This window comes from Hippoglossus stenolepis, chromosome 2, assembly GCF_022539355.2.
Source record: "Hippoglossus stenolepis isolate QCI-W04-F060 chromosome 2, HSTE1.2, whole genome shotgun sequence".
Taxonomy (NCBI): domain Eukaryota; kingdom Metazoa; phylum Chordata; class Actinopteri; order Pleuronectiformes; family Pleuronectidae; genus Hippoglossus; species Hippoglossus stenolepis.
In genome coordinates, this window is record NC_061484.1 from 7,511,267 (window position 1) to 7,533,788 (window position 22,522).

At 40.8% G+C, this 22,522-nt stretch overlaps 3 protein-coding genes across 6 annotated transcripts; 2 read left to right on the plus strand and 1 right to left on the minus strand.

The window, feature by feature from the left end:
- The first annotated feature begins 291 nt into the window (after nt 1-291).
- Nucleotides 292-2,138, plus strand: acp5a (acid phosphatase 5a, tartrate resistant). Of its 2 annotated transcripts, XM_035176685.2 has the most exons (6): nt 292-418; nt 554-644; nt 739-938; nt 1,033-1,157; nt 1,246-1,591; nt 1,675-2,138. In XM_035176685.2, the coding sequence occupies exons 2-6, from the start codon at nt 554-556 to the stop codon at nt 1,912-1,914; spliced, it is 1,002 nt and encodes a 333-aa protein (XP_035032576.1). In that variant the 5' UTR covers nt 292-418; the 3' UTR covers nt 1,915-2,138. The 2 variants fall into 2 exon arrangements, with proteins under 2 accessions (XP_035032576.1, XP_035032566.1); XM_035176675.2 differs by lacking the exon at nt 292-418 and having other exon boundaries at nt 425-644; nt 1,675-2,137.
- A 9,367-nt stretch (nt 2,139-11,505) lies between these two features.
- syce2 (synaptonemal complex central element protein 2) lies at nt 11,506-14,059 on the plus strand. Of its 3 annotated transcripts, none has more exons than XM_035141353.2 (5): nt 11,506-11,669; nt 11,883-12,003; nt 12,955-13,034; nt 13,189-13,303; nt 13,483-14,059. In XM_035141353.2, the coding sequence occupies exons 2-5, from the start codon at nt 11,911-11,913 to the stop codon at nt 13,681-13,683; spliced, it is 489 nt and encodes a 162-aa protein (XP_034997244.1). In that variant the 5' UTR covers nt 11,506-11,669; nt 11,883-11,910; the 3' UTR covers nt 13,684-14,059. The 3 variants fall into 3 exon arrangements, with proteins under 3 accessions (XP_034997244.1, XP_034997235.1, XP_034997227.1); XM_035141344.2 differs by having other exon boundaries at nt 11,506-11,625; nt 11,879-12,003; XM_035141336.2 differs by having other exon boundaries at nt 11,507-11,625.
- A 75-nt stretch (nt 14,060-14,134) lies between these two features.
- gcdha (glutaryl-CoA dehydrogenase a) lies at nt 14,135-20,173 on the minus strand. The gene is made up of 12 exons (XM_035141323.2): nt 19,968-20,173; nt 19,354-19,467; nt 19,220-19,252; nt 18,955-19,095; nt 18,691-18,753; nt 17,428-17,598; nt 17,196-17,325; nt 16,237-16,453; nt 16,009-16,112; nt 15,251-15,376; nt 14,988-15,148; nt 14,135-14,681 (listed from the first exon to the last, which is right to left on the minus strand). The coding sequence occupies exons 2-12, from the start codon at nt 19,454-19,456 to the stop codon at nt 14,608-14,610; spliced, it is 1,323 nt and encodes a 440-aa protein (XP_034997214.1). The 5' UTR covers nt 19,457-19,467; nt 19,968-20,173; the 3' UTR covers nt 14,135-14,607.
- Between the last annotated feature and the right edge of the window lie 2,349 nt (nt 20,174-22,522).

Here is a 22,522-nt window from a genome sequence, read left to right on the forward strand (position 1 = left end):
TCCTTGTCTGTCACTTTTGTTTTGGAGAGGAGTCAGAGAGGAGTGATGCATCACATTCTGCTTTACTTTTGGGTTGTGGTTTGTCTGCTGAGGCCGGTGAAGGTCATTTGATCTGTGGCTTTTATAACTTGTGATTCTCATTTGAAAAAAAGGGTGGAATGATAAGCTTGAAGAAACATGACCTTGTGATTCCTGAAGCTCTCAGCCTCTCTCTCTTTCTCTTTCTCTCTCACACACACACACACACACACACACACACACACACACACACAAACACACACTTTGATTAACGTCTATTAGCTGCAGCTGGGACATGTCAGCTCCGGGCTGCAGCCAATCACAAGTCACCATAAGGCATAAAACTCCAGAGAGCGTGGTGTCATGAGGAGGAAGGTGACAGGAAGCGTAGGCTTGTGTGGTAAGCTGCAGTTGTGGTTTCTCACACTTGTTTTATGTTCCTCTTCTCAGCTCTTTGCTTGTGGACTCGTTCACTTTCAGTTATGGACGAATGTGGTTGTCTCTCTTTAAGTTCTGTAGATTTTTATCTTTAAAGATGGCGCTTACTCTGGTATCCATCCTAATCGCTGCCATCTCTGTGGCCGACTGCTATCCCACTGCCTTCCAGGACCTGGAGGGAAATGGCAGTAAGTGTTTTTCACTGGCTTAAATTGTTTAAATATTTCTCAGTATGCTTCTTGGACTCTACAGATTTTTATATCTTGTGTCCCTCTTAAAAAGAAAACAGAACTTCCATCAAGTTCCTGGCTATAGGAGACTGGGGTGGCGTGCCCTATCCCCCGTACATCACTGCCGTGCAGAAAGCTACTGCTCGAGAGATGAGCAAAATAGCAGAGCACATGGGAGCTGACTTCGTTCTGTCCCTTGGCGACAACTTCTACTATAAAGGTGTGGACAGCGTGGATTCTCCTCGGTTTAAGGTCAGTTAAGTGAACCTGCAAGAGTGGAAATTGGCGTTCTGAGTAAAGTGGCATGGGATTTGACTGGGCTTTGTCTTTTGCATCTTCCCGTCAGGACACGTTTGAGACTGTGTACACAGCAAAGTCTCTCAGAGTGCCCTGGTATGTGCTCGCTGGGAATCACGACCATGCAGGGAACGTCAAAGCCCAGATTGATTACAGCCAAAAATCAGACAGATGGTGAGAAGCAACTAGAGAAAGTAGAATTAAGTCCAGACACCAAGAAACTGACGGACACTTGCACTTTCTTTGCTCTTCATCGTCTCAGGAAGTTTCCCTCATATTACTACGAGCTGAACTTCCGCATCCCCAACACCGGGAAGACTCTGACCATCATCATGCTCGACACCATTATGCTGTGTGGCAACTCTGACGACTTCCTTGACGAGAAGCCCAGAGGCCCCCTGCGAGCTGTGGACGCCAACCGACAGGTGACCTGGCTGCGGGAGAGACTGGCCCGGTCCAAGGCGGACTTCCTGTTGGTTGCTGGCCACTACCCCGTGTGGTCGGTGTCGGAACACGGGCCCACAGAGTGTCTGCTGCAGCGGCTTCATCCTCTGCTCATTAAATACAAGGCCACCGCCTACCTCTGTGGACATGACCACAATCTGCAGGTTGGTACAACTCCAAAAAAAAAAAATTGTTATGAGTTTTCAAAAATGTGCTTCAGTCTCAATCCTATCTCTGTGCTCTACAGTACATTGAAGAGTCTGGTGTTGGCTACGTGGTGAGTGGTGCTGGAAACTTCCTGGATCCTGATGTCCGTCACTGGAAGCACGTTCCTAAAGGTTCTGTGAAGTTCTTCACCGGCCAGGCTTCAACGCTGGGAGGCTTTGTCCATGCAGAGGTCACCAAGAACAAGATGCTTCTGACCTTTTACCAGGCAAAGGGCACCTCACTCTATCGCACCGTCCTCTCTCAAAGGAAGTTTGACTAGACGAGCGTCTGGGAAACAGTCGACTCTCTCAGAATCATTCTACAGTGTACTTTGAGATCAGACTAATGGCTGTTAATCCTGTATTTTAAATGTTGGCATTAATATTTCAAAATAATTGATTATGTTTTAAAAGAGAATCAACTGGTTTTAACATTTATGTAAATGTTTGTATGATAAAAGAATAAATTGTAATTTGTAAAAAATTGTGTACCGACATTTTTACCAGTGCCTATAATGGTAAATGATGCTCTATAGCACCACAAGGTGCCTTGAAAAATCAAAGTGCAGAGGTGAGGAAAACCAGATTATACTCGGCAATGCATTAAAACAAAACGGCGAAGGAGATTAAAACGAAGTCAAAATATAAAAGAACTTTAAACTAAGAACACTATTCTACAGGTGCTTTTTAAACTGAAGCACAGATTCTGCTGATGTTTGTTCCAGTGTTGGAGCTAAAAGCATCATCCCCCTTTGTTTTAAATGAGCAACTGCTGCTTCATTCAGGCGGGTGAATAATGAAGTCGTGTAGGCAGGAGGAAATGAGTGTGTGGATAATTTGTAGGTTTTTGGGGACTGTAGCAATATTTCTGAAATGTAAATTGCAGGATTGAACAAGGCTCCTGAAATGCTGAATGAAGTTGAGGTATTGATACTTTGTGGAGTGTGGAGGATCCGATGACTTCAAGCTTTTTATAGAAGTGCTTTGTGTTCTGCTGATGTGAATCTGTTCAGTCAGAATCGGTTTCTTAAAGTAAACTGTATGAGACTGTGACTGAAATCAAGTCCTACAGTTCTGAGCAGTGTTGCCAGGTTACATGTCCGAAGCAATTGCAGCCTTTCTGCTGGGTGGGTTGTGAATTTGCACCTTATTTGAGTCTTGTAAAATTGCTCCATATGCACAAATGTTGCACTCCAGTCATATTTGAACAGACACAAATGTTCTTGGACATCTCTGGAGAGACATGAGAAGACAGAAGTCTACTTATATTGTAACTATGCCTAGACAAACAGTGGCTCATTTGTTCTGTGCTTGGTCAAATCAGGTTAGTGTTTATTAATATCAAGTGAACTCGCAGCTCGGAAAACATCTGACACATTAAAAAATTCCCCTAAGGCTTATATTTTCCCCCTCTCTTTTCCTGCTTATTTTGTAGTTATACAATTTGCCAGAGTAAATCAGAGAATGAGCTGTGTGACGCATGTATATGGAGCACCTATGGTTTACATTATGCATTAATGCATAGCAGGCTGAGCCCAGCAGTCGCCCCTTAGTCAAATTTCTGTTTACATTGTGTCAGCTCTGGCTGTTCACCTATTCTGTGGCTTTGCCCTAATTTACTTAGGCATCATTTTATACCTGTACATCATCTGCAGCATTCAAACATGTCACTCATTTACATCCTGTCACACAGCCCGTAAATAATCTGGACATCCAGTGGTTTTTATGCTAATGTCAGGAGCATATATATGCAGAATTGGAAATTCTGACATGGCTGCTGCCGCTAAAGGACAGGAGAGGTCAAGACTTCGGCAGTCTTCCTTTCCCCCGTCAGAGAGCCACCTGGCCTGCCAATGCGGGATTAGGCTGGATGACAGCAGATTGGCAGTGACCATGGCCAGGATAAACCCGGCCAACCAATGACGATTAACCTGGGAGCGAAGCACAGAGCGCAGCAGACGGGTTTCTATTTTTTACTCCCTTCTCTCATGCTGACATGTTGGATGTTGAGCTTCACTGAGATGAAAGAAGATCTTTATAGAGAGTGTCACTTTTCAATTCTGCACAGAGAAAGTAAAAGTATTCAAACACACACACAGTATGCTGGATTATAGGTTCACCCCCCTGGCATAAAGACATTTTATTGTTTATTGGCGACTTCATGGTTAATGACTGTTGGTGCGTGGGGTCCTGGTCCAGGTATGGGATGATCTGCTGGTGTCATGCTTCGTCAGGGCTGACAGGACTGAGTCACTGCTCAGAGGAAGCTATCACCTTAGGATAAAGGACTAGTGAGGATCACTTAACCTGGACTAACCTGTAGACCAAAAGGAGCCTCGCCAAGTCAGACAGGCTGATGATTAGACACTCTCAGATATTTCTATGCTCATATACATGTATGAGGTCATCTGCAGGTCCTGAGGGGTGCACCAATAGGTTAGCAGCAAGTAAACAATTTGAATTGATTTCAGCAGCTAAAATCCAAAATTATAATAGTTGTAATCATAACTTAACTTTTTATTACACTTTTTAACACTCAGGGACACTTTACATATTTAAAGGGACAAAGACGAAGTCAAGGAGGTGCACAGAAGTGATTTTGGACAGATTGCATTAAGTCAGGTCATAGTTTTAAAAAGATGAGTTTTGAGTCGTTTTTGGGATGTGGCATTGCAAATCTATATAACAAATTCAAACCAATATGACAGGAGTCTCTCATAGTGGTGAAACTACAGATAATTTTAACCCCAATCTGCAGCTCCTTTAGCTTCATTGAGCTGGGTGGTGAGGTTCATCTCATTATTAAGCTCAATTTCAGCAACAGCAGACTAAAGGATATAAAACTCACAGCTGTACACTACCTGATCAGTACCAAGCAGCAGACAGACCTAGTTACGAGACTGTAGCTGGTTGAGCATTTAGCAGCTAAAGAGCTGGGTATGTCTCTGATGTTGGTGGAGACCAAAAACGGAGTTAAAAGATGAACAATCATCGTGTTTCCGGACACACAACTCCAAATTCAACAGTGTTGAGCCATAATTGTGTGAAATAGCAACTGTTTGTTTATAAATTCACCATATGGATGATATGTCAATGTTGTGTTGCTACTAACTGTAATGCTAATGTACAAATGTGTTTTTACCTTTTTCAACCGTGCATTTGTTTGTTTGTTGGTTTGTTTGTAAGCAGGATTACACAAAATAACTCAACTGATTTCCATGAAATTTTGCAACATTTTCATTCCTCAAAATGATTTTTGGATCCTGATGAAAATAATGAGACGTGCTTAGAGGACTGATATGTATGAGTGTGTGCAATTTGGTGACGATCCAAATAGAAACCTGGATAGTGATTTTAAATGTGGTTTCATGAGGGGACTGTTGGACCTTGGCAGGGAATTGCGTTCTCTAGTTCCTTCTGTTATTGGGTTTTTATATAGTTACTCCTAAATTTGAGTCTTTTCATGTTGTATTTTAACATCTGTAACATATTCAAGTATCACCATTAACAATTTTTGTGACCATGTTGGGTTTTATTCAGCCCCAGCCCAACCCATGCTCACAGGTTTATATTCAGTTGCATGTTTTAGGTTTTACCAGCTGCTGCCAAATGTACGGAAGTGCAGCGCAATAATCCTGCACTCACATGTTCCGCTTCAAAACCCCCAGACAACAATTCTAATCCCAAAACATCTCTTCCCATGGTGGACACAGATAAAAGGCTGATCTCACTGCAGGCAGTTAGGCCTGTGTAAACAGTGTTTTCATTTGTTTCATTATGCCATCACACTATGCTCATTGTCACTGTGATGATGAGCATCAGGAAATTTAAAATGATCACCCTGTATTACCTGTAATGCAACATATAGATAGATAGATAATAAGAGTGAGGACATTATGAAATATTTCTGCTCAGCCTCTAGTTTTAACCTTATTAGTGGGTTAAGATGTCATTGCTGTGTGGTCTGGAAGCTTTAGTGAATCTCTCTCTCAATCTGACCTTTGTATTAGCTCCACCTTAAGCCCAAACCCCCGCCCTGCTCCAGTTGGAGATCCTGTGCAGCCAGTGCGTCCCCCCCACCGTGTCAGAAGTTAAGAGCTTTAAAATCTCCTGCTTGAGGAAATAGGATTAACCAACCTTTTATCTTACCGCAAGTCACAAGTGAAGAAAGGAAAAGTTCTTTCTAAATTAATCTAAAATATAACATGTTGTTTTCCTCAAATAAAGGCACAAGCGTGGGTTTATTTGTTGCCAGCGCACCAAATAGGAAGCTGCTAAATCCTGACCGGTGCATGTATACGACACATGACATCATGTAATTCCAACTGAGCTCTACCTACTTTACACAAATTTATAAAACTGCCCTTACTTTGGCAGAAGATTGTGTTTTCATAAGAGCTCTCATCCTCAATAGTAAGAAGCTGATAGAGCAAATGTGTTTTTAGAGTCTTTGAAGATAATAGAATCTACAGGAAGTGATGGCACACTTGTTTTTTTCTAAATCCTAAGGCTAGTTGTGAGTTTCAAAGTTCTTTTTTTCCCCATAATAATACTTATATAATTGAAATCAGATCATCCATAGTCAAGTTTTCTAACTAAACTTTTTCTTGAATTTTTATTTATAATAATTTCAATTTTCACCTGTTGTTTCACTTCCACCTCCCTCCTCCTACGCCTGCTCCATGTCCTTTCACACTCACCGCACCAGTGCACCCCTCAGCTTTTACAGCTGCAACACGAGTCCCACTCACCGCCACATCTGTGCACTTGTTTTCCCTTCAGGTTGCTTCAAACATCAGCTCTCATTAGATAAAATATGTCGAATGTCTCAGTGCTGCTATTTCTCTTTCCAGGCCAGTCCCAATGAGTGAAGCAGAGACCTCTGCCCAGGCCAACAATAATCTTAAAGAGCCCACTATCACGAAACACACAAGTCACTCCTGCTGCTTTACAATAAAAACAGAGCCTTTCTGCTGCGCTCTGCTCTTCCTGCTCCATCCATCACTGACTCCCCTCTGCTCTTCACTCAACACCCTTCTCCTCTGACACTGCATCTCTGCTTTCTCTCTCTGCGCCCCCCCGAGCCTGGATCAGTCCCGTCACACAACCACAATAACAAGGTGAGTTTCAGATTGGGCTGCTGCTGGCAGATTATCTAATTCCACGGCTCAAAAGTAATAAAAGGACGTTGTATTAAAGGCTAAACTGCTCATCTAATCTTCTCTCCCTAATCTCCAGCCCTCCCTGACTACAGGCTCTCTGGATCTCACAGATGGAATGAGCAATGTTGCCTAAATAAGAGTTCTCCCCAAAACCTCAAATGATAATAATAATGATGATAAAAAAAAAAAGTTAGTGTGTAATTACATTGATAGTGCGTCAGTGATGGTGAAAGAGGAAATGAGAGATTAATGGGAGTGCTGATATCGTGCAAATGTGTGTATATGTGTGTTTGTGACACACAACCTTTTTGTGATTTTGAAACTGGATTTCTGCTTCACAGCCAACATCCTGCTTAAAATAGAACCTAAAATCCGTATTTCTGTGTTATGTAACTGTGTGTGTGTTTGTGTTTGTGTTTGTGCTCCTGGTATTATACATGTTGTGGGGACCTAAATCTGTTTACACCATCACGTAATGGGGGCAAAAACAAGACCCCATAACGAAATCTATTACATTTTAAGGTGAAGGCATGTTTTAAGGTTATGTTAAGTTAAGGTTTAGGTTAAAGTTAAAGTAAGGTGTTAAGTTAGACTTAGGTTAATCTTAGACCCAGGCAAGTAACAAGGGTTAAGGTTAGAATAAGTCTCCAGGAAATCAATGTAAGTCAATGTGATGTCCTCTGAAGTCATTGAGACCGACTGTGTGACCGTGTGCGTGCGTGTGTGTGTTTTTTTCCAACAAGCAAAAATAGAGAATTGTGAGCCTTAAAAATTCACATCATCACATTCATCACTTTAACAGATATGACCTGAGTGAGTCATGTAACAATATTTACTGACACTTTGTGACTTTTTGTTATTTTAAGATAATTCCCTATATTCATCTTTAGTATAGGTGACAGCTACCTGCTGTTAAAAGGTATCACACAGTCACCTTAGAGCGGTCACCTCCACTAATTAAATTAACTTCACCCTATTAGTAAGTAATAACGGCCGATCCTCCTAAAGACAATATATTTAGTATCAGAATAAGATTGAAACACAAGTGTTTGCAAACATGATCTCAGAAGTAACTAGTATTCACCTTTATTCGACACAAGAATACAGCACTGTAATGTGCACACTGATCTCTTCACCATTTCTCTGCAGGTTATCAAACACACTGTCTACAATACTCAGCAAAGAACTAGTAGGACAGAGTAGCTTAAAGATTGATTTTAACTGGAGTTTTGTGGTTAAAAGTTATTATATATTTGGAGTATTCTGCATTGAATGTGGTCACAAGCTCCTAATAACTCAGCTACGTCTGGAGTTTGTTGAATCAGGCAAAGATCCAACATCCAAACAAACGGACTCATGTAGGAAGTGAGACTGGCAGGAGAAGGAGAATGATCACGATGGTGACTTGGCACAAATCCACTGGGGAAAAGGAACAAGTGAAGGCTCTTGCATCCCAGGCTCTGTCCTGAGAGACTCCAGAGTTTTTGTCTGAGTCAGAAACAGAGATCCGTCACTCCAACAGAAGTAAATCCATTCGACCTGATTGGCCTTATGTGTTTCCAGGTAAACTGGACCTGCAAAACTCACTGTTTTATTCCACAGCTTTCCCAGAAAATATTTTTCACCTTTAAAACAGTGGATGGGCAAAGGGTGTTTCAGAGGCGAGAACAAGGAGCTAAAGAAGTTCACCTTACGAGGAGACGGAGGATGACAGTAAAGATGCACCACGTGAAAACTGCCTTGGACCCTTTCACTCATGCGTCACTCTCCTTCGGGATTGGCTGATTGTGGGACGGGCTCCCGATGCTGAGGGAGCTGGGCAAGAATGAGGGTATGTACGGGATGACGGCCATCATAGGGCTGGACACCGGGCTCTCGATTTGGGATGTGATGGGGATGCGGACGTCATCCTGGTCCCACACGTGAAACGCATTTGGGTGGGAGTGGCTGAGGCCAGCTGGCATGTTCAGCTGGCTAACTCCATCCAGCTCAGCCTCCTTTTTCAGGTCGTCATCAACCGGGCCCAACAAACAGTCTGTGGACGGACACGGGAGGAGAGATGAGAATTTGATTGTACACTAACCCAAACTAGAATGACACTCAGTCAAGCACATACCCTCCGACAAGGCCCAACTGTCTCCTTGAATTCAATCAAACTGCACTAAATATCACACACTCATCATCAGTCCTCTAAATGAGTTAAATTTTTTGAAATCAAGATCATTACATTTTCCCTGGGAAATCTTGCAATGTTAAAGACAGTAAAAAAAAAAAAAATCCTGGATTCAGATACACACCAAAATTTAATGGCTTCTTCCCCAAACCCATACCACATCCTGCCAACGGGTTCCGTGGAAATCCGTGCAGTTGTTTTTGTGTAATTTTGGTTACAAACAAACAAAACAACCAACAAGTAAACAGACAGGGGTAATACGTTGTCCCTACCATCGTTATTTAAAGTCTTGTCTTGTTTAACTGTTGCAGACAATTTCACTAACAATCTCCAAAATCTTTTATTTCTGCTATTTAATTATTTCATTTAATAATTAATTCCTGTATTGGGGTCGTAACGACTATTAATACTACTAATTATGGTGTCATAGATTTACACATTTTCAACACAGTGAAATCAAACATTGCCTAATTAGCTTTGTTACATTTCCATTAAAAACCTGAACCAGCTCAAAATGCTAAGATTTGGGTCATATTATGCATTGAGTTGTTGAATGACGACTTAAACTAATTAATACATTTTTAACTGAATATTTGTATTGAATAAAGAGCTTGGTGTTGAATGTAAATCATTATTTAACCCAGATATTTGTTTACTTAAAGTGAAATGTCCTATTCATGAACGGACTATCTGTAGAAATATTCCTCACATTATAATAAATAATGGAATAAATCAATAACAGAGGACAGGTCGAGAGAAAAATTAAACACTACATAAGTGCATTTATACATAGATAAACAATATCATCCAGTATTGTGTATATGAATGAGGATTGATGTACATCCCACAGACTTGAGTACCTGTTATATCCAGCATGAGGTCTTTGATGAGGTGACCCACGATGGCGTAAGCGACGGCGACCACGACCAGGGCGGCCATCACGAGGTAGACAACAGATTTGGGGAGCTGGATGAGGTCCCTGGGCGGGGGCTTGTACTCCTTGTACAGAGGCTCCACATTGTGAACCAAGTAGTGGAAAGACTGTCCTCCCATGTCTGTGAAATTAAAGTTGTCCATATTCCCAGAGTTACTCCGTTACATTTATATTCAAAGTAAAAATGGTCCTCATTTGATTTATCCACTTGCTGAGATGTCTCTATACCTGAAATGCAGAGAAGCAGAGTTTAGGTTAGGTCTACTGCTCAGATATAAAATCAAATTTCAATTCAACTGAAGCAACACGATTTAATAGGAGAATGTAATGCATCTACATTTTCTATTTAAATTTTTAAAGCGTAATGAGCTACCAATATGAAAATAGGGCAGGGAATAAATTCACCCACCTGTCAAGACCAAGTTTTTGCAGCTTCCAGATTACACACATTTGGATCTTTGCAGTGCCGCCTCACTGACATCTCTCTACACAGCAGTTTATTACTTTGATCATTACTACATCACTATCATCAGTGCATCCTGAAGCCAACGGGACACTGGGACATTTCAGCCCTTCAGCCGCGTGCTGTGTCCTCCCTGCTGCAATAATCCAGACTGTGGGCGGTGACAGGGAGAGACAGAGAGAGAGAGAGGAAGGGGGGGATTACACTTCCAATCACAGCCACGATCAATCAGGCCTTCATCCCTCCACCGTCCTATCCCACAGAGATGACTTAATCCACAGCAAACACACACACACATTACAAACACACACACACACACACACATATCCAAGAAGCAAAGGAAAAAGAGTGTTTGCTAACAAATTCTCAGTTGTTTTTAGGTCATGAGAAGTAAATCCTCCATGAAGTGACTTCCTGTCTGAAAAGGCCGAAATGAAATCCTGCTCCACTTCCAGATTTATCTCGACACGCACTGCACTGTGATATAATTTCTCATGGAGGTCTCTTTAAAAACAATTCCTGACCATTTGAGTGTCAAAGGTCAAATCAGTGAACTCAGGAAAAGAGTGTATTTAAATCCACTTAGGTTTAGGTACTTGTACTTTACTCAAGTATATGCGTTTTATGCTTCTTTGCACTTGTCCTTTACAATTAAATGAAAATATTGTGCAGAACACGTATATCTGACAGTTCGTTATTTTTGCAGATTAAAACTTTAATATAATAGTTCGAAATTTTATTTATTTAGAAATTGTGCTGAATTGTTACACATTGATCTACTTGAAAACAGTCCGGTGATAAAATAAGAGAAAATAATATTAAGGCACTAAAGCAAAAAGATGCAGCATAATAAGTTTTTCTGATTACAATATATTTTCTTATGATTTAAGTATTTATTTTTAAACTGCTACTAGTTGAGAGCACCTCCTCATTTTACCCGCAAAATGTGGAAGATTCTGAATGTTTTGTATTTCATTTTATTTTATTTAGTTTTAATTTATTTCATTTGACTAAGATTTGGTTTTAGTTTTCTTATAAGTCATTATTGGTTTCTACCACATCCCACACATATTTTTAACATTTCATCAGTGTATTTAAAATTGATGTTGTGTCAAATAAACAGTATAAATTATACAGTATATTTTAGCACCTGTGTTATGACATAGAAGGAAACCAGCGGATTAGCTAGCATAGGTTAGCATAACTACAGAGACAGCTACACTTATTCAACACTTCAGTCCTGATCGCAGCTTTATTCCTGTAAGTAAAACAAGGAGCCATTGGTTTGCGAGACACTGTAAAGTGTAAGTTATAAATAATTATATTTGTTCTGTGGGGAAGTGTGAAGCTAAAGTTACTGTTTTACAGCCAAGGGGTTTTAGCTAAAGCTAATGGTGCTAATGCTAGCTGTAAGTGAAAGAACAGCACTGACATGCTGTTTTCTCTGGGTGAAAACGATGCAGACATTTGTCCCAGTTGTTTATTCTTCTTTATTATTATTATTTATTCTAATTCAGGTTTCTCTCGAGGTTCAACCAGACCAAAATGGATCTTTTCTTTGAGGACATGGCATCACCGTCCACCTCCCAGTCCACCTCCCAGTCCACTCCTAAGACCGGACACGGAGACTCACAGATGGTAACATTTAATCCTATAACAAACCAGAATACAGCATTTTTAAAGGTGTGAAAACAAGACGTGAGCTGGTCGGAGTGAGATTCTCTTGGAAAAACAGAGAGCTGTTCTGGGTTGACGGGTCTGCGAGACAAGACCAGCCACATGACAGCTACCAGCACTCATACAGCAGCCATATTGCTTCTCAAGAGCATCACTATCACTGCAGAATGAGCTGTAATATGCACAAAGTAGGAAGGTTTAGTGCCCACGCATCAACAGCAGATGCACCTTGACAGTTCTCTAGCTGAGGCCCTCAATGGCCCTGTGTGATTAGACACTGTGTATTATCAGAAATAAAATATAACTCTGTGAACGTGGTGACCAATTCACAGATGCACAAACTAAACTGTTTGTGTTTTCTTTCTTTTAACTTTTTCCTCCTCCATCCTGCCTGGACTGTTTAGTTTGTGAGTTATGGGCAAACAGACAATGAAGGGAATGAAAATCATTTCAGCTTTCCTGTTAATCTCGCAAAAGGCTGAACCTGATCTCTGTACAGCAAAAAACAGAAAAGCTTCTTGAATGGGACTATTTATGTTTTCCATTATCTCTTGTTTTGATGCTCTGGGATCCCTCGATAAAAAACTGATTTTCTCAAACTGTGGACCACACCACAAATGTAGCCCGATTCCACAAGAAGACCAGGAACCTGGCAACCCTGCATATGCTGTGTGAAAAATGACCTTGAGAGATTAAGATGTGGCAGCATCATGTGAACTGTTGTGTTCTGTTTCAGTCATAAATGGAAAAATAGACCCTTTCATCATAACTAGTTCACACAACACACCTTGATCCCATGCTGCCCCCACTGAAAATACCTTTCACCAAACTAACATTTTGTTCTCATCAGACCAAATCAAAATATTTTTGTGCTGTTTATAACTGTGGTTTTTTTTGTCCTTGGCGTCGCAGACACCAGAACCAAACCATGACTCCTCATTCGGGAAGTTCTCAACTGGGAGCATGACTGAAGCTCAAGAGAAACACACCAGGTCAACAATCACCTACACACCAACGCACACACTGCAACAATAATTCATGTAGTGTTGTGTTTTTTTAGCAGATGAGGTGTACTTCATTGTTCCACCATTGACTAAGACATTAGACTGATTTAGATTTTATTGTCAACACTTGTATCTACTATAGCTCAAGCATAGACACCATCAGCAAAAGGGTGCAGGAGCTGGTAGAAAAGATTAACGAGGACCGCACCAGTGACCAGAAAGTGTTGGACAGCTTTAATGAGAAGTTGGTGCAGAAGGTACCAAGCTTTTTTTTTTAATTGATCTGGTCCTCCTCAGTCTGTTGTTTTTTGTCTGGTCCACTAGGCGCATGCTTAACAAATACTCCTTTCACAACTTCCATGACTGTGAGTGCTGCACTATCCCTCCCTGCAAAGACGTTCTCATCTGGTTAATTGTCATGTGTTTTTTTTTCCAGGTGAGAGAGGGGTGTCAGCAGATGAAGGAGCACATGTACATGGTTTACGAGGGGAACAGTAATGAGATGCAGGTGAAGCTGCAGGACTTGTCTGAGGTCCTGGAAAGCTGCACTAAACTCTGCCGTGAGCTTCAGGAGGCCAAACGGGCCCTGGCAGGGCTCAGAGAGGGTCTGGCCATTACAATGACAGGGTCCCCATAAACTAGTAACTGTTGTTAGATATTGAACTGATTAATATCTTATTATCAATAGGTTTGTGTTCCTGTGTTTATTATTATATTGAGTATTCAGAGTAGTTCAAGTTGTCTGTCTAAAGGCTGGATTGGATAAGATTGCTCATCTGGTTTTGCTCTTCCTTCTTTCTTCTTCCTCTTGTTCCAAGAATACACAGTTGTCTGCGACTCTAGGTCGGTCAGGTCAGGTTTCAGGTCATGATTCCAGTCAAAGAAAAAGAAAGCAAAAACTAAATACATGTTTTACTTATGTACCATTTCAATATCTGTTGATCCCATGAATAAAACTACAGAATACAAGAGCACGATATTATTTGTTATTTGGCTCTGTGTTGTTAACATTTTATATTTGTTACGTGTTTTCATGCCAAAATGTGCCATCAGTACTTTCATATTCCATCAAACCAGAGATGCCAATCTTTAAACCACCAGTAACAAAGATTTATTTTGATTACAGATAACATCGTTTTGTTTCCACACACAGCCACACATATCTCAGAACCCATTGTAACCGCTTATTTACATACTATTTAGTTATGAAAAAACAACTCATAATGCCTTGACTGTTCCATGCGTTATGGATATAAATACCTTATATTAACCGTGCAAACGTCCCTCAAATATCTCACTTGGACCCAATGCTTTGTTCACTTGTTCTTACATATTCGGATACTAGTGGTACCAAGTGGTAATAGATGGTTCCCTTCAGTAGTTCAAAAAATATTTTGTAAATGTAATGAAGTATTCGTGGTATAGCTCCTCGTGTGAGGAGGATAATTGCTCATCATGTTTCAACAAATAGAGTTCTGCCCAGAGATGACATGTCTCTCACTGGGCACATGAGCAGCAGTATTCCACAAAAAGTCAGTTTCAGGAAGACAGCGGAAAAGCTTTAATTTCCAACAGTGAAAGACTGCAGTCCAGTGATGGCTTTGCCCAGGATCAAGGCGTGAATGTCATGAGTTCCTATGGAAAAATAAAACATAAAAACATTAATTGTAATGAATTAAGTTATTTTAATTTAAAGATATATTTGAGTTATCCATAAAGATATCATTTTAAAAACAAGTTAGTCAACTTTAATGACATTCAAAATGTGCCTTACTAATCAATTGTCAACCTCTAACAATCTGTACACTGCTGACCTCTGGTGGTGGACGTACATAACTGCAATTATATCTTACATTTTCACCTTACAACTGGGAGTTTGTGGTACTTTGGTAAATCTTTACAATTTAAGAACAGTGCCCTCATTCATGTGTGTGTGCCTACCCTCATATGTGTTGACAGCCTCCAGGTTCATGACGTGACGGATAATGTGATACTCATCTGAGATGCCATTTCCTCCCAACATGTCTCGGGCTTGTCTGGCGATATCCAGCGACTTGCCACAGCTATTCCTCTTCAGCATGGAGATCATCTCTGGTGCCGCTCTGTTCCATGACAATGAGAAGGAAGAGTGTTTTTATTGCAGTGGTTTACAGAGGCCAAAACTAATGTGAAAGAAATTTAAATACAGAAAGAGAGAGACTCACTTCTTATCATCAATGAGTCTTCCAAGGGCCAGGCATGAATGCAGACCAATGGTAATCTCTGTCAGCATGTCAGCCATCTTCTTCTGCATCAGCTGGTTCCTGGCCAGTGGCACCCCAAACTGGATTCTGATTGGGGGGATATAAAAACATGAAAGACCTCTAAAGAAAGCTTAGGCTGGCTGAACTTGAGGACACAGTCTGAGCAGTATGATACTAATTTCACACTCATTTTCAAACTGGATTTATATCTTTAGTCCCGGGAACTTTTCGGAACAACTACAAAGCTTCTTCAGAGTGTTGGTTGCCTGGTTCCAATGCAGTCTGAATACCCAGGGAGATTAGACAAATGAGCTGCTTAACATGTGAAAAACTAAAAGCTACAACAAGCTGTTGCATTCCAGCCCAACAGGTGACAATACAACAACAAGACTATACTGCTTTAACATTGAGATTATTTACTCAATGCTGGGAAAGAGACCGGCACTAAAAGCAATGCAAAATGGGGGTTAAATTAAAATCCTCAGGTACTTGATCAAGCACAAATGTTAAGCATTGCAAACCACGCCTAAGGGTTCCACTACTTTTACAAAGTCCTATCCCTGAGCAGATAGAGGTAACAACATTTTCCCAAAACTCAACTTAGACCCTGTGGTGGAAAGGTTCCCATTTCCTGGGAAGAGTTTCTGTTGTCAAAACACAGCTTCTGTCAGATCCTCTGACTTGATTTGATGTTCACACAAACACAGAATGTAACGTACCTGTCCAGAGTGTACTGTCGGGCAGCATGGAAGCAGAATTCAGCCGCTCCCAGGGCTCCCCAGGCAATGCCATACCGAGCGTTGTTGAGACAGCCAAAGGGACCCTGGTCACAAAGGTCAACAACAAAAGAAATGTAAGATATTAGCGCAGAGAAACATTCATGTTGTTACATTTAAGTACATTTGATCTTATTCTGTTCAACTTGGTGTGAGTGAGTAGCCACTTACAGCCAGACCAGAGACGTTGGGCAACAGGTTCTCCTGGGGAACTTCCACTTCGTCCATAATGATCATGCCAGTGGCCGACGCCCTCAGTGAGAACTTGCCCTCGATTTTGGGGGTGGCAAAACCCTTCATTTCACGCTCCAGGATGAAACCCCTCACCCTGCCGTCCTCACACTTGGCCCAGACCACTGCAATGTCTGCTATGGGGGAATTTGTGATCCTAGCAGAAGAAGGAGAAGGAGAATTCACCAAGAACTTAACACAGGGTTGCAGTTAAGCTGATACACAAAAGCTGGTCTGGCTTTAAAATCTCAAAGAGAGGAGCACGACATCTGTTAATATTATTATTCTCCAAATACCAGACCTACTTCATATTTAAAATTAATTTATGATCTAAAACTAATGGACACTGAGACAGAATGAATTGTCCCTTACGGTATTTTATATAATTTGCAATTGAATAAACCATTTCTATTTTTCTTATATGCATTACATCACTAAAATCATTTTCTGGACTACACGTCCTCATCTGTATTTTTACCTCCACCAAGCAGGTTATGTTTTAATCTCTTGTTTGTTTAGCTGCTTTCAGACATGCACTGAACTCCAGAGATTCTCTGCACTTTCTACGGAGAAGGTGCATGTGGGAACACAAATGTCTGAGTGAGAGCCTCCGGATTATCTGCGGACTTTCTCCGCCTGGCCCCCTAGAATAAAGTCAGCAGCAAGTCTGCAGAATTTGATGTGAACGCACAGCAGGGGATCCTCTGCTGGATTCACCTCGAGCGAGTGGGAATGTTGATGAAGCTTCTAACATTTTATTTGATCTACTACACATGGCGGGATAGGATGTAATCCTTGGTGGAGGTATGCTTTCTCTGAGCTCCCTTCTTGTTGTCTTGTGGCTTTGAGCAAACTCTCCATCAGAAGGGCCTGTGCTTCTTGTGTGTCTGTCCACCTACCAGGTCTTGGCTCCACTGACGGTGAAGGTGCCGCTGGATGGGTTGTACTTGGCCTTGGTCTCCATGCTGCTGGGATCACTGCCGTGGTTTGGCTCTGTCAAGCCAAAGCAGCCCAGGATTTCTCCACGAGCTGTAGATAAAAAAAAACCCACAAACACACCATACTGATTAAAATAAAAGTATACTGATGTTTCTGAAATTGAATGCCGAGTTGCGTTAAAATGTGTGTTACCAAGCTTTGGCAGGTACTTCTCCTTCTGAGCCTCTGTGCCGTAAGCATTGATTGGGTGCATGACCAATGAAGACTGGACGCTCATGGCTGACCGATACCCGCTATCAACTCTCTCGACTTCTCTGGCGATTAGACCGTACGCCACGTAACTAGTGCCAGCACAGCCGTATCCTGCAGGGTAAACAGATAGGAATGTACAGTCCCGCAAAAAAAACATCCATGTATATGGTACAGTGGCCCTGAGGGGGTCAACGGCCTGCAACTTAAGAAAAACAAAGCAAACAGACAGAACAAATGCAAATGGAGAAAAAAACATCTTCATCAGTTTGACAACACATTCACAGTAAATAGAAAACACGCTGTTAATACTCATTACACAACGGATGTGTTTCCAGCAGACACGTGAAGTGAATATGGCTGAAATACACTTGTTGCCATGGTGTGTGACTCGTGAAGTTACTAGTTGAAATTGGCAAGTGTTGTTGGAAAAGTAGATAAATATTTATTTTAACATTGTGATCACATGATTCAGATATTTTTGCAGATGAATGTTGTGAACCTTGTGTAAACCTTATGCTTATTATTCAAGTAATCTGATGAAATACTCTTAACTGATTGAGAAACAGGCTGTAGTCATGTCAGCTAGCTATAAACCATACTACAGATTATTTAAATTGGTGCCCTAAGTGTGTCACTTCTGTTGTTTTGTGAGTATTTGGTTGTGTTGTGAGTATTTGCAGGGTGTTTTCTATTTGCCGTGCATGTTTTGTCAAAATGATGAAGATGTTTTCCCCATTTGCACGTGTTTTGTATATTTGCACGTTTCCTTAAAGTGCAGTGAATTGAGCTTTCAGGGCCACCGTAACATGACAAAAATAAACCATGAAGCGTAGACAGAAAAATGAACACATTTATAGATTGAATATATACATTGAAGAACATGTACTTTGCACTGTTTAGGATGGAACTAAGATAAGATGGTCCTTTAATAGTCCCACTAAGAGGACATTTAAAGTGTTACAGCAGCAAAAAGGGAATAGTGAAATAAACACTCAGTAGAGGGTAATAACTGAGTAAAAAATACAATATAAACACAAATAACTATAAAAGACAGCAATATGTACAATGTAAACAAAATATAAACAGTAAAACAATTAAGTACATGTATGATATTGAACTTGTCTTGCACAAATACAAAAATTATTATTGCGCAGTTCAATCAGTTGAAGACTTGAGTGAGTATAAGTAAGTATTTTTGTTTACCTTGAATAGTTGGGCCCAGGACGCCCAGCTCTCCCATCTCTGAGACGATCTCACGGTGGAAATCTGTAGCATGATGCATGTTGGGAAATAGAAGGTGACAAGCTTGTAAAAACCTTTTAATAGAAACAAACAAAACTGAATTATTCTACAGTGCAAAATTCCGCTCTGTACTGTTTGATCAAGAAATAAACAACAATGTCTGTTTAGATACAGTCTATGGTATAAACCTGGTATACTCTGATCATGGATGTGTGTTCAGCTCACGTTCATGTCTGTTGGCCATGACGATACGGGGCATGAGTTTTTCCTGACAGTAATCACGGAAGGAGTCTCGGATCATGATCTCCTCCTCTGTCAGCAGACCCTCCAGGTTCAGAGCGTCCCGCCAGTTGAATGGCACCTTGGCTGAGGGTAAAAACATGTACACACACACACACACACACACACACACACGGGTTATGTCACCATCACATGCCGGAGCAGAACATGTAAAGGAATCTGGACAGACCATGTTCAACACGTAACATACCTGCCTTTGTCGGTTTCTTGACTTCTTCAGCGTCTGAAGAGAAGAAAAACAGTGAAAAGGATGGTCACTCCAACATTATCGTACCATCACACTGTCTATGTATATATTGTATAAATGAATAACTTTAAACGTACCTCTGGGAGCTGCTGCAATGGTGCCCTGGGCTCTGGACGCTGTGACAGCAGCACATCTTTGGCTGCTGGAGAGCAGACGGGTCGCGGCACTTCTGAGAGCCATGTTTCCTGAGCCTGGAGGAAGAGAGGAGGACATATTTATTAGAGCTGTAATATATTTTAATGTGACTGAGTGTGACAGGTATTGGAACATTGTTATGTATCTGTGTTACAGGTTGAGGAACCAGAACAGTTCAAATCTGGCAAACACAAACCACAATACATACAATATCTATATGCAATATCATTAACCCCCAGTGATTGCAATTTTTGTAAGCTAATAAACCCATGTTAAGTGTTTATTGTGTATTGATCAGTCCTTACTACAGTATCATCACTCCATGCAGGACAAAGAGCAGAGATTTGGGTGTTAGAATGTCACAGGAATAGAATAATAATAATAAAGTTGTATCTTCATCTTTCAGAACACACGGTCCCATACAGACCAGGTAGACCAGCACCAACATGTCCGTGCAACAATGTAAACACACTGTAACATCTTTCAGTGACCTTGCTTCAGTAAGTCTCGTCCCACTCATGCAGTTCTCTTTCAGTCTCCAGTGTCTGCCACTTACCTTTTTTCCTCTCGGTGGATTTACGTGATGATCTGATGACTTCTCAGCGGTGAAATGAGCTATGAAAGTTGCTTAAGTAATATTTCTGCCGGTGCAACGTCACAGGGATACGTAACGCCACAAATGTGGGAGCTGTTGTCCGCCATGACAGGTGAGGCATTTATACAACGCGAGCTAACTTGCTAACTAGCTAGCTCAGTGGAGAAGTAAACACTTTGAAAACACAGTAGGTTTAACTATCCAGAATCCCTACAGCCTACTTCCGGTGTCCTGCAGGGCACGTGGTTTAATTTATAGTAAGCGTGTAAATTGAATTAGCGACACTTGCCCTCACTCAAAATGGCGGCCTGGGGTTGCCGTGTGTTCGCCTGGTGTGTGTGGGCAGTGGAGGGTGGAGGCCCGGGCCCTCCCAGCTCATTGGCTGGTAAAATAAGATTTGCCATGCACTGAACCTGTGAGCCCCTGTACCTGTTACATACAGTCTGTACACAAGTTAAGTAAGTGACACTGCAGCTGGCAGACCCACAATGCAACAGAATGCATACTTCATACGAGGCATAACAGTCCCTCAAATTCAATCAAAGTGCACCAAACTTCACACACACACACACACACACACACACAGAGAGAGAGAGATCTGTTCAGTTCAGATCTCTGAATTATTCTCTGGGAAATCACACTTGGAAACCCACACAATGACAGGGGTGAAAACGTAACCTCCTTGGCGGAAGTTATTCTATTGTGTAGTTTTAATGTGGGGATATTTTACGGTGGCCCTGAATGGCAAATGGCAAATGAGGACACACAACAACGAAAAAGCAAAAAACTTAAGAGAGATTAGCTTCTATCAGGAAGTGATCCTTGTCATAGCAGGTGAGTTTTGCTTTTGTTGTTGTGTCTTGTTGTTGTGATACCCTATTTGTTGCTGTGTTTTGCTTTTTGTTGTGTTTTGTGATTTGCTGTTGTAATTCTCTATTTGCCGTTGTCGTTTGCCCTTCAGCGCCCCCATAATATTTATCCCAGATGTGGTGCTTTTATGTATGCTACACATTTAATGAAGAAAAGTAAGAAACTAACTTGAATGGCACTCAGTAGAGCGTTTACCTCCATTAATTTTTTTGTAATCAAGGTTCATGAACTTTTCTCTGGGAAAGCAATGAATATATCAAAATTGTCCGATCTCACAAGTTACAGTATGTGAAAAAAAAATCCCGGATTCATCTCCTGATGCACACAAAACTTTGATGAGTTCTACCCTGACCCATAAAACATCCTTCCTCCAAGTTTCATGCAAAACAATCAAGGAGTTTTTTCATGATCTTGTTTACAATCAAGCCAACCATCCAACCAACAAGCAGGGGGAAAACATGACCTCCTTGGAAGAGGCAACTAACAAACTAACTAAGTAAAAGTGAACTACTTCCAGAGACCAAACTGCTCTGTTTTAAAACTATTTAATATCCCAGCATTTTTAAGAGAAGAGATGAATGTAACATCTTAACAGCCGATTGAATTAGAAACCAGTTTTGATTAACTATTAATATGTATTGTTACCAGGAAGCTTGGTTTGCTTGTTTGGTTGTTATTTCAGATGCTCTCATTATTTTCTTAAGAAACTTATTAGTATTTCATGACTTTGAATTATTCATTACTTTACCAGCAAACGTACACACGACACTCTCATGGCTAAAGGTGGGGCAGAGCGCCAGCCAACAGAGTTATTTAAGGATACAGGAAGTCTACAGGAAATTTGCCTTTCACTGTTTCTTTTTTTTTAAAGAATGTTATTGAATTTGTTTGGGTTTCGTTTATGAATTTTTTTTTTTTGTTCACAAAAAGTTGCTGTAGTGTCTATTTGAGTAACGTATCATGAAATTGTATTTTCAGACAGTAGACACATATAGATTACTCTGGGATTTTTTTCTCCCATGATTAAAGTCTTTATGACATTTTATTATTATTCTTTATTTACGAGAATTATTTATTATTTAATACAGCAGCATATTCGGCATTTTAATGGTTTATTTGGTCACATGTTATTACTTTGTGTGTATATTATGGTTTAATTTAGAGCTTATTATGATTTGTGTGCAAAATAATCCAACTGCAGATGAAACTTGCAAACACCGTACACATACTGTCCAAATAGTAGAGTAGATAGTGTAATGTTCCCCTGAAGGGTTGGTATGAATCTGCACGGAACACTTAGTAGAAGTAATGACGACCCTTGAGTGTACTTGAGTAAATGTACTTTGTTATACTCCACCACTGATGGTGCAAATGTGGACTATTATTTCCCCTGAAATACAATTTTTTTTGACTAAATAAATAAACTATCTCAATTTATAATGAATATTTTCTAATCAAATGTTGAGATACAACCAGGTTCTTCACAAACACACACTCAACACATTCCATTTAAGCGACTGCCAAACAAACGCTTTTGTCACGCTATAGCGCTGCGTGATTGGCTGTGGCAGCTGTCACTCACTAAACTCCGCTCTCTGATTGGTTGTGTCTCATTTCTGTTATCCAGGAATGCGCCCTGCCTCCGC